The 12,464-nt window shown below is 50.3% G+C and overlaps 1 protein-coding gene across 1 annotated transcript in view; it reads right to left on the minus strand.

The window, feature by feature from the left end:
* Positions 1–703: 703 nt before the first annotated feature.
* MNAT1 (MNAT1 component of CDK activating kinase) overlaps positions 704–12,464 on the minus strand; it is a 76,935-nt gene continuing 65,174 nt past the window's right edge. Inside the window, exons 7-9 of the mRNA XM_038756189.1 lie at positions 1,986–2,107; positions 1,287–1,436; positions 704–779 (exon numbers count right to left, since the gene is read on the minus strand). Of these exons, the coding sequence (XP_038612117.1) occupies positions 704–779; positions 1,287–1,436; positions 1,986–2,107 (348 nt within the window). The remainder of the gene's footprint in view (positions 780–1,286; positions 1,437–1,985; positions 2,108–12,464) is intronic.

Below are 12,464 nucleotides of genomic sequence, written 5' to 3' on the forward strand. Positions count from 1 at the left end.
ACACTTCTGAATAAATGCCATGAAGCGTTGGTGGGCACCGAGAAGGAGCCAGGCGAAAACACCGCTCTGATTGAGCAGGAAGCCGGAGACAACCGAGGATTGACTTTGGCACTGCCTGGGGAATGAGGTCACTGCTGAACACCAAAATGACCACTGGCGTGGATCCCGGCTCCAGACCTTCGATGTGAGACCTGAGGACATTAGCCCCCCACCCCCACCCCCCTCCCTTTCCAGAGGGATGGGTGAAGGGCACTGGCTGAGAAACACTGGTCACCTTCCTGTAGGCCAACAGCTGCTATTCAAAGGGAGGAGAGGGTGAGTCTCATCTGGCTGGCAGAATGATGTGTTTGAGCAAATTCACTGGTCGTCGGGTGAGGCAAAATCTCCAAGGAAAAGGGGTAGGGGGAGGGAAGAAGAGGGAGACAAGACTGGTGCCTTGCACTCTTCCAGAAAGGACGATTTGTTCGCGCCATCCAATGGCAGACCCAACTGGAAACCCATGCAACTCCTCGCCCCTAGTAAGTGCTTAACAGATACCACAATTATTACCATCATTAACCTGAGAGAACAAACTCCCATGGCATTTTCCAACCTCCCTGCTACTGAACTCTGATGAAGCCTGGCCTGGTCCCAGCCCATGTCGCCTCCCCTGTCATAGCCTCCTTTTCCTCGAGGGGCTGGGCTGCCTTGGCAGGAACGTGTTTCATATCCGCTGATGCCGGCAGGCTCCACTCAACCCTCGCGGGACTGGCGACGGGGGCGACTGCACACCCAGTTCTCTGAAACGGAACCAAAACCCCACACGTTTTCTTGGCTGTCCATCCCCGGAGATGTAGTAACAGTAGTAAGGTGTTTATTAGCTCCGTGTCTTTTGACAAGAACGGGCAGTTTTCTGCCTTATCGGGGCGGGGAGGGCGGCGGGACCGGGGTTTTCCCGGAAGCCCCCTGAGGTCCTTTTTGGGTTTGGGTTTTTGCCTTCCACCTATTCATCCCTCTGGCTAGGGGTTCTATCTTCAGCACCGCACAAAGAGTAGGGAGCCCCAGACTCAGGCACGACCCTGAGATTTGGAGTGCCAATCCCAAGACTGACAGAGAAACCACCCACGGCTCGGCCAGGGCCCTTCCCCCTAGTACGGCGGAGACAAAGTTCTTATCGGCTTCCCGACGGTGCGCTTTACATTTCAGTAATATTGTGGGACTTCGCAGGGCCTGCCTACCTCTTTGATAACATTTATTTACCACGGTACTTGGTTTTCCCAGGCAACTTTTCATTCACCGCTTCCTACGAGCAGTCGGGCAGAGTCAGAACGAACAGAGTGACGGCGTCCGTCGACCCAGGGAGGCGTGGAGGCCACGGAGGAGGGTGGTGACCCTCCGTCTTCTCCAGCTGGTGGGCGTTTGTGAACACCCGTGACCACCAAGTGGCCCCGTTCACTCTGGAGCACGGATGTGCCGGTCAGAGTATTTCTGCGGAGCCCCCGGGCCAGGCCTGCCTTATGCCTTTGGACAAAATATGTTTTATAGCTCATTTCTCACAAAAGTTGTTTGACTGTAGACAGCAATCAGCGAGTAAATCTGCCCTTTTTCATGGCAAGAGGCCCAACCTTGATATTTTTACTGGCTTACAGCTGGCTAAATTAAGCCCTGGGCTTTTTTTAATACACTGTGAGGCTGAAAATGAACAGTTACTTCACTGGGACTGCCAATGACAACCTTAACCCACCAATGCAATCCAGCCTCGCTCTCCACAGGTCTATAAAGCTAGAGAAGCGAAAAGTTTAGCTCCCCCACCCAGCACGTTGGTGGAACAGGATGTCTGCTTTACTAAGCAGGACTCATCCGAAGGGAAAAAAGCCAACAAAACAAAACAGCCTCTGAACTCTAACCAGGGAGGGGAGAAGGCTGGATTTGTCTTTAAAAAAACAGGTTCTGAGCAATTTGAAAATGTCATTAAGGCAAAACAAAAAGCTCCTTTTGCTACTCACCCGAGCCTTCCCAGCAGGTCAAACGAAGGAATTTGTGGTCCATACGTGTCTATTTTCAGTGGCTGGTACTCATACAGAACCTCCTCCAGCACCGGAAGAGGAGCCAGGGAAATGTGCTGACCCTAGACAGGGGAGACAGAGACAAAGGACGTGAGCGGCTGGCAATTTCCCAACATCTACCTCCTTTGCAGTCTTTCCCTCCAGTGAGCTAGACAGGCTGTGCTCTCCTCTGCGACTTGCCCGCCGTAACTCCAGCCAGAGGGTACAGGAACCAGGAAGACGGTGAGTTGGTATTTTTTAGGCCCGAAGGAAAGTATGACGTTCACTAGAGCTGGGTACACATGGTCCCTAGGGCAGAGGGGGGATCCCTGGCAGTGAAACCCACTGTCACCAGCCATCGCCCAGATGTAATCATATTGTCGAGACCCCAGCCGAATCGCTAGGACCGAGGTTGACTTTTGGAGACCACCGGCCTCTGGGAAGGGCGGGAGGCAGCTTCGAATGCAGATTTAGCATGGAACTGGGCCAGCTCTCTCGGTGCGGAGGGGGAAACGATGGTCAGGACTGCCTTTATCCCAAGTTCTAGTGAGCAAAAGTCCACGAGCAAGTCTATTAGGTTTTCCAGCCACTGATTTCCTGTTGCCCCTACTTAGAAAAGGACGTTGTTTTCATCGCTCTCTGAAAGACTTTGCAAACCCGCAGGAGTAGAGGCTCTGCAGAAGGCTTCTGACCAACAAAAAGAATGAATCGAGTCAGTGCACGCCCACCTGACTGGACCCGAAATGTACCAAAGAGAGACCCCTCACAAATGAACAGAAAATGTGAATTTCCTAAGGAGCTCTAAGCAGGCATGTGTGTCTAGGGCTTTTTCCTAAGTGGATATAATTTCAAAGTGCCCCCCTGCAGGGACCAGGAAAAGGGGAAGGGGGAGAAGAGAAAATGGGTGGCAGAGGCAGGTGGGGAGAGCTAGGTGAGAGCCGACTGGCCGGGAAGGTGAGGGGGAGAAAGGGGGTGTTTTTCAGTCGCGCCCTGTGCGGTTGAAGGCTAACTGGCAGTGAAGAGAATGTTTTCTTTAAGACTGTCAAACACAATCAGACTCCTGAACGGGGATTGAGTCCTCCACTTAACCCTTTGCGGTGCTGAGTTGGACAGAGTCAGAAACGTGAGAGAGAGTACATGACTGAGCAGAATTTACACTCAATTTAAAAAGGTATAAATAGTTCCCATTTTGCATTTTTTATATTACTGGTTTTTCCTTCCATTAACCAAAAATACATTGGACTTGGTAGAGATTCAAGAGGGAGGTTGAAAAAAGGCTGACAAGTCATCAAAACTGCTGATTATTAACTTACTGGTATTTTAGGTTCCCGGAGTCTCTGACAGAAGGATGAACTGTCCAAAAGATTATCTCTCCACTGAGTTCCCCCCGATCCCCACCCACTGGGGGCTACCCATTCCCCTGGGGTGCTGGCGCTGGCTTCGGCACCCTGGAGTTAGTGCTTATGACCCCCACGAACCATGAGGTCACCCCCCCTCTCTGCAGAAGGACCCTTTTCTTCACACCCACATTGAGACTTTGGAATTAAAGGTGTCACTCTACGGTGCATCTGAGCTCTTGCTACGACCCACTCAACTGTGTGGATTTGCAGTCACCAGAGGCAGTGGATTCCTTCCCTGGTTATCTCGTTCTAGGAGCAATCAATCCATCGAGCAATCTGTAGTATTTATTAAGCGCTTACTGTATGCACAGCACTATACTAAGGACTAAGCCTCGAGCTGGTTGGAAGCGTGACCCTCTTTCGTTACGCAGTCACCCTATTCAGGGTCACAGAGGCTGATAAAGCTTAAGGCCACTCTGTGGAGAGTTAGCCACAGGCAAGCTGCTGGAGCACAGTTCGGAAGTTGCCCGGTCTCACACATTCCCTCCCGCTTTTGCTGCCAGGCTCACGGAGGGCTGCCGACTCCAGGGACCGGTGACTGTGATGGCGGGGATGAAGACGGCAGCCAGAGTTTCTACTCTCTCCATCTCCTGGTGTCGAGGCTGCTGTCGAGTACTCAGGGGCTAAGCGAATGCCACCACTTGACTGACGGAGTACTTCAGACATGATCACTGCACACTGGGGCAAACTCAAGGCAACGGCGACACTCTGCGACATCCCGACAGAAAAAATAACAAAAGCGATGTCCTGGGTTCAGGACTGCAGGTGGCCGAGTTGATCCACTCCCTGAAGTTCCCAGACACCTGGACTCCCCTCTTCTCAAAATCCCAACCGGCGGCTCCTCGCCCTTGTCTCCTCCTTTAACTGTTTCCAAAACAATTCTCTTTCTCACCCTTGAGTGATCTTCACTGCTCTCCCTCCGAATCCCCTGCCACTTGCCTTAGACAAAAAATATTCTCCATTTCAAACTGCACCAGAACATCCTGCCAAAGGTTCTTTAGATGCAGTTTCATTTTATGCTTTTGCTGAAGTAGGCGCCGGAAATTGGCTATCAGGTGTGAAAAAAACGACCCTAAGACTTTCTATTTCAAACATTTGTTAGGCAAAAGAGAGGGAAAATTTCCTGTTTTTCTATTTCATATGCTATTTCCATACATGAAAAACACAGTGACAACTTCACAAACTATGCGAAAGGAGACCAGCAGAACTGCTATTTAAGATCTGAGCTGCAATTTACCATTTGATTTCCCTTAATAATAATGATGGCATTTATTAAGCGCTTACTATGTGCAAAGCACTGTTCTAAGCGCTGGGGAGGTTACAAGGTGATCAGGTTGTCCCACGGGGGTGCTCACAGCCTTAATCCCCATTTTACAGATGAGGTAACTGAGGCACAGAGAAGTTAAGTGACTTGTCCAAAGTCCCACAGCCGACGACCCAAGGGCTTGGACCAAATCTACAAAGCTGCGTCTAGCAGAAGCAAGAATGGCCCACTTCAACTCCACAGACAAATTTGCTTTGCCCCCATTTTGCAAAGAAGGAAAAACCCAAACTGTGGTTGAGTTCACTCCAGAACACTCGGGCCGATACCCAAATGAGTCCAGGATCTGGGGGCCTGGCGACAGCAAAGCTTTTGAGCCGAAACCAACTCGGGGCTCTCACCTGCAAGAGTCACAGCAAACTCCCGGTGGGGAGGGGAGGGGCGGGCAGAATAATCAAGGCAAGTGTTGCCAGCCCATCTTGCTTTCGCCCTCGGGGCCACTTTGGCCCCTGGGATGGGCAGCTGTGCCCACGAGGGGTTAGGGGTAGCACGGCTCCATGCCCGCCCACTCACCACTAACTCCAGCTACTGGTGGTTTCATCGGAGGTCCTGGGCCACAGGGTGAAGCCAAGTGGGTCCCACCGGTGACCCCCCGACTCCGCCAGTCAGCCGAGGGCCTTGGAGGGCCGGGAAGGAGAGGGAGGAGGTCACGCAGCAGAGAGCTGAGGTCACAAGCCTCCTTCCATCTGTCATCTGGCCATATGGACTAAAGACACGTGCGCATTTCTGGGAGTTTGGGACAGGTGTGTCCATCTGGGAGCACCATCTTCCTTCGGTCTGGAAAATAACCTTGGTTACTGAAATCAGGTTTCCCTTCAAAAGACCCACCACATTCTGGGTGCTTAACTTGGAATAAGGACAGTTTAGGCCGTTTTCCATATAACTAGGTTCTGGAAGGAAAGCACTAGCTAGGGATAATGTTTCTTGAGGAGAGTCTGGTTGGGCCTTTGAAAAGTTATCGTCATATGGGAATGAAAAGCAAGGACGTCAGTTCCACCGGCACATAAAGCGCAGTGTCATTTTTTCAAAATCCGTGGTTTGCCAACATTTCAGGCCACAGACCACTTCAATGGAGAAGATGATGTGCAGAGTGCTGGGGGTGGGGGTGAAGGGGAGCACATGGCAGAGTCGGGGGAGCAGGTACGGACCCACTCCTCTCACCTCTATGCTGGACACGGGCCTCCTAGAGACCTCTTAGGGTCCCCCAAACAAAAACCAGGGTCCTCGATTCTTTTTGTTCTCTCTTTCGCAGCAAGTTTCACTCTGTTATCCCGAGATCTGCCAAGTTATCAATTGTCTTACCAGGAGAGTCCGATTTTTTCAAGCCTGAATAAACAAGGCACCATTTGAAATGGATCGCCTATTTTTACATTCTTTCTCTGATGCTTGTCTCACTACTGAAAGACCATTGTTGCCAAAAGGACATGGTGTCCTGTAAATCACATTCTTCTTCTACAGAAGAGATACAAAGGCGGGGAAAACAGAGAGAATTGGGAGCAGAAAGTCCTTCCTTCTTCCGGGGCAGCTTTGGACTTGAGAATAACCGTGTTTCTTCCAGGCTGCTAAGTGCCTTGTAAGGGCAGGCGTTTTAGCAGTCAAATAGCATTGATTTCAAAGGAGGAGGTTTTGGACTACCAAACTCACAAGCTTCCCCCTAAACAAACACAGCTAGACCAGGATCAGATGTTCCCATCTGTCAAAAACTTTAAATTTTTTAAAAACAAAAGCCCCCGGTATACCATTATATCATAGACTTTTTCTGCAGGAAAATGTTGCCAGCCCCTGATTTGTTTAAAAAGCAGAGGGGAAAATAACATTTCAAAATAAAACATCTAGCCACACCTTGACTACTGTTGCCATTTCACACGTTTAGGGTAGTTGCCTGCAGAGTCTAGCCCCCCAAGAAAGGTCTGGGAAAAAGACTGCTAGAAAAGGCACCCTTCAGGTTTGGGTTTAAAGGAGGACATTTTCGACCCAGGCATGCATGTGCTGAAAAGACCGTGGCTTGCCCAATGAGCGCATTCACACGTGGCCTTTGGCTGTGCTTTGCAGGTGAGACCTGTGGTTCCCAATGCTGTTTTCAGTTTTGCCTCACAGACACGCCACTTTTCAAATGCTCTATTTCAAGGGCCCCCCGGCTCATTCCTTCTGCTGCATCGCCAAACTGGTCAGTTGGCCACCACAGTCTGCTCATGGCCCACCAGTCTGACATGCTGTCGGACAGGCTGCTTCTGACTGCCTCACCTACAGTCCCCCCCTGGCTTTTGCCCAAACCAGAGCAAGCAGCTGCTCAGGTATCCTTGACGACAGCCATTTCCCATCTTTGTCCCGCCCAGAAAAAACGTGAGGGAGTAACCACTAAGATGTACGATGCTGACTGCCTAGATCCCAGCCCCTTATTCCAACCTGTGACCCATCTCAACTGAGGATCGTGGACAGCGTCCACAAACGTGACCGGGAAGAACTGATGGAAAAGACCGGTTCTAACAGAGAATCTGGAAATCAGTTTGACAATATGATTCTAGACCTACAAGAAACTGCCTATTCTCTCCCTCTTTGCAGTCTTGCATTTCCTTCTGTCTTCAAGACATCTCTACTTGGATGTCCTCCCGTCACCTCAAATTTATTATGGCTAAAACTGAACTTCTTATCTTCCCACCCAAATGCTGTCCTCCTACTCGCTTTCCCATCACTGTTGACAGCACTACCATGCTTTCTTTCTCACAAGCCTGTAACCTGGGCATTGTCTTTGACCCCTCTCTCTCATTCAACCCACATATTCAAACCATCACTAAATCCTGTCAGTTCTACCTAACAACATTGCTAAAATCCACCCCTTCCTTTACATCCAAACTGTTACCCCATTAATGCAAGCACTTCTCCTATCCCACCTTGATTTTTCTATCAGCCTCCTTGCTGACTTCGCTTGCTTTCTGTCTCTCCCCACCCCAGTCCCTACTCCACTCTGCTGCCCAGATCGTTTTCCTTCAAAAATGTTCAGACCACATTTCCCCACTCCTCGAGAAACTCCAGTGGTTGCCCATCCACCTCCGCATCAAACAAAAACTCCTCACCATTGGCTTTAAAGCACGCTACCACCCTTGTCCCCTCCTGCCTCACTTTGCTACTCTCCTACTACAACCCAGTCCACACACTTTGTTCCTCCAATGCTAACCTTCTCACCGTACCTCGATCTCGTCTAGCTCGCCGCCAACCTCTTGCCCACATCCTCTGGCTTGGAACTCCCTCCCTCCTCATATCAGACAAGTAAATGCTCTCCCCCACTTCAAAGCCTTATTGAAGGCACATCTCCTCCAAGGAACCCTCCCAGACTAAACCCTCCTTTCCTCTTCACCCACTCCCTTCTGTGCTACCCTGACTTGCTCTCTTAATTCATCCTCCCTCCCATCCCCTTAGCACGTATGTATATACCTGTAATTTACTTATTTATAATATATTAATGCCTGTCTCCCCCTCTAGATTGTGAGCTTGTCATGGACAGGGAATGGTCTGCTGGTGTTTTACTGAACTCTCCCAAGTGCTTAGTACAGTGCTTTGCACACAGTAAGCGCTCAATAAATACGACTGAATGAAAGAATGAATTCAGCCGGCTTAGAATGTCATCAGAAGTCCTTGAGCCAGGCACCGAGAAGCCACTGAGCATTTCTGACTGCAGTAGAAGTGCATGTGCGCGCAAACACACAAACACACACACACACACATACACACACACAAATGACTCTGCATCAGTTTTTAGAATCAGCAAATAACCTCTAGTGAATCAAGGTTGTGAACCCACTGCCCCGGCCGGCCCAATATACAATCCATTTCCACTGGGGATGCAGAGTTGAAAGCTCTCCCTGAATTGTGCCACCGAAGCACCTTGTTGTCTGATGTCACGAGGAGAGAGACCGACGACTATGAAGCAAAAATTTAAAAAGCCAGGATGCCCTTGGGGGAAACTGGCAAGGGGAACACAGTACAAACGGGGCACCAAGGGCTTTAGAGATACTGGAGAATCCAACCTATTACCTGGATGTGATCCTTACATTCACTACTGACTCCACATCTTACTTTTAGAGCAGTTCCTTCAGCGCCATCAGTATGAGATTCTCACAATCAAATGGCATCAGGAGCATAAAGAATGACATCGCGATCTTGGGGGCAGTGTGATCTAGGGGAAAGAACACAGGACTGCAAGTCCAGAGACCCAGGTTCTAGCCCCAGCTCGACCACTGGCCTGATGCGGGAGTTTTGGCAGCTGACTTCACATCTCGGAGTTTCAATTTCATCATCTGCAAAATGGGGTTAAGACACCCATTCTCCCTAACTCTTAGACTATGAGCCCTGGGTGATGGAGGGGGACTGTGCCCAATCTGATTATCTGACCTCTACTTCAGGGTTAAGCACAATGCTTGGCACAGAGTAAGCACTTCAGTGACACAGTAGTTAAGAGTCCCCAATCGCCATCGAGACTGGTTTACACAACTGCCGAGCCCTGCTGCAGTTCATGCTTCCCTCTGTTGACGGATCATCGTTTTGAACTGTCACTGTAGAAGCACCTCTTCACGCCTCAAAAACCTTCGATCATTAACCATTCCTTTCTGTATTCAGCAGAAACTCCAACACATCGACTCCAAGAAGCCTTCCCTGACTAAGCCCTCCTCTCCTCTTCTACCACTCCCTTCTGCACCGTTCTCACTTGCTCCTTCATTCACCCTCCCTCCCACCCCCACAGCACATATGTAATCCACTGTGAACACTGAACTGTGAGCACACAGCACAGAGATATATACAGATTTGTAATCTATTTATCTATTTATTTATACTAATGTCTGTTTCCCCCTCCTGACCGTGAGCTCGTGGTGGGCAGGAGTGCATCCGTTTGTTGTTATATTGCACTCTCCCAAGTGCTTAGTACAGTGCTTTGCACACAGTAAGCGCTCAATAAATACGACTGAATGAATGAATGAACCTTTGGCTTTAAGCCCCTCCATTGGCTGCTTCCCCCATACCTATTAAATCCCTTCTCCCACTACATCCCAGCTCCCACTCTCCAACCCTCTCAAGGTCACCTTCTCACTGGGCCTTGTGCCCGACTCTCCCGCCTTTGAGGGCCTTCCTCCTACTCAGTCAGTCAGTGGTATTTATTGAATGCTTCCCAAGTGAGGAGCACTGTAGTAAGCACTTGAGAGAGTACAATCCAATAGACTTGTTGGTAGACGACGATCCCTGCCCTAGGAAGTAGCGTGGCTCAGTGGAAAGAGCCCGGGCTTTGGAGTCAGAGGTCAGCGGTTCAAATCCCGGCTCTGCCACTTAGCTGTGTGACTTCAGGCAAGTCACTTCACTTCTCTGTGCCTCAGTTCATTCATCTGTAAAATGGGAATTAAGACTGTGAGCCCCACGTGGGACAACCTGATCACCTTGTAAACTCCCCAGTGCTTAGAACAGTGCTTTGCACATAGTAAGTGCTTAATAAATGCCATCATTATTATTATAGAGAACCAGCGTGGCATAATGGAAAGAGCATGGGCTTTGGAGTCAGAGGGCATGGGTTCAAATCCCAGCTCCGCCAATTGTCAGCTGTGTGACTTTGGGCAAGTCACTTAACTTCTCTGTGCCTCAGTTCCCTCATCAGTAAAATGGGGATCAAGACTGTGAGCCCCCCGTGGGACAGCCTGATCACCCGGTAACCTCCCGAGCGCTTAGAACAGTGCTTTGTACATAGGAAACGCCTAATAAATGCCATTATTATATTTTCTTTTTTTGAGAATCAGCATGGCTCAGTGGAAAGAGCACAGGCTTTGGAGCCAGAGGTCATGGGTTCTAATACCAGCTGTGCCGCGTGTCTGCTGTATGACCTTGGGCAAGTCACTTAACTTCTCTGAGCCTCAGTTACCTCATCTGTAAAATGGGGATTAAAACTGTGAGCCCCACATGGGACAACCTGATCTCCTTGTATCCCCCCCGGCGCTTAGAACAGTGCTTTGCACATAGTAAGTGCTTAACAAATGCCACCATTATTATTATTATTAGGAGTTCACAGTCTAGTGAGAGGGGTTTCAAATCTGCCAATTCCCACTCACTCCTTCTTCAGAGGCCTTCTAAAATCCCACCTCCCCCAGGAAGCTTTCTCTAGTTTATTTCTCTTCTTCTCAGGTGACGTCCTCCCAACTATCACCTTGGTGTTTTGCTCTAACAACCTCCCTCCCATGGCTCTTTCGTCTATATCAATTTTCGCTGTCTGCTATTTAAGCACTTCTTCCTGCCTCTCTGTAAACGATATAATATTTGTCTCCCCTGTTAGACAGACGTAAGCTATGCAGGGCTCATGTCTCCTCCAGCTGTACTGCACTTTCCCAAGAGTCCCTCGTAGTATTCGAAGAAGCTCTGCACGGAATCAATGCAGCTAATCGAGTGAATTCCTCAACCACACGACGACGGTCAGGATGTAGGCGAGTGGAAAGCAGCGGTACATGCAAACACTCGTGAAACGGTTCTCCAGAAGCTTCTCCAAGGGGGTCTAGCCAACTCTCCCAATGGGTCTGCCAACTGTTCTACTGTATCCTCCCAAGTGCTTACCACAGTTCTCTGCGCATAGTAAGTGCTCAGTAGTCACCACTGATGATGGTGGGTTGGGAGAAAGAGACCAAAAACAAGGGACAGGTGCACCAGGCCCCTCACACAGCCAACACAAGTGATAATCTCTCTGGGTGCACGGTGTGGTCGAAATTGAGGGTCCAGCCTGGGCTGCTCTGGCCGCCCCATCTGCGGTGGCATCTTCAGAAGCGGAAGACGACTTGGTACACTTACCCATTGCGGGTCCCAAATGTGGGAGGGGGTGGAGAGGGGAAGGGCCATCTTTCAGAGCGGTGACATGTGCCCTCGGACAGGGTGGCCTCAAAAAGGAGAGACAGGGGAGCGCCGAGCCGGCAGACCCGCCCAGTGGCCGGCCAGAAACGACAGCTGCATTCTCGCGGAGGGAGCGGCCACTCGGAGCAGGTGGGGAAAGCGAGGAGTGGCATGGGAACCGGTGCCAGCCACTGTGGGCAGTGAACATGACCGCCCGCGGAGCAGCTGATGGGCCTTCCGGCTCACACGTGCACATGGCCCTCGTTTCACCCCCAGCCCCGTCGCCTCGGAAACCATGGTGTAGCCCGTCTGCGACACGGGTGGGAAAGTCGCAGGAGTTGGTTGAGTCGTCCCTGGGGCAGTCGGATCCCCGGTCCCACGGACGGTCGGCCACCCCACAGTCCCCACTCTGTTCTCACTTCTGGTCTAGAGGTAGAGCGGTTCCCTGCCAGATACCGTGCAAACCAACGCCTTAACCTCAAACCTAATTACGCTGTACGACAAAGGCTGAAACAGACATCGCATTCTCCTGATGCAGGAGGACGCTTTCTAGTGAGATGGAAATTGCCCTTCTAGAAAGTTGACTCCACCATACAACCTAGAAGGCTAATCAATCATTTTAATTACATTTTTAATGTACTTGTGAACAGATCATCTTTCGCGTTTGGCTGCAAAACGAAGGGATTGCAAAACACAACGTAGACAAACCACAATCTTCTGTAAACTAACATTCGAGAATGTACCTGTGTTGGCTGATCGCAACTGGCTCCCCTGACGCTATCAATCGATAGTATTGACTGAGCGTCTACTGAGTTCAGACCCTCGCGCTAAGGGCTTGGGAGGTCCCAGTGGAATGAGAAGATGGGA

The sequence above is a fragment of the Tachyglossus aculeatus genome, chromosome 14 (assembly GCF_015852505.1).
Source record: "Tachyglossus aculeatus isolate mTacAcu1 chromosome 14, mTacAcu1.pri, whole genome shotgun sequence".
In the NCBI taxonomy this organism is placed as follows: domain Eukaryota; kingdom Metazoa; phylum Chordata; class Mammalia; order Monotremata; family Tachyglossidae; genus Tachyglossus; species Tachyglossus aculeatus.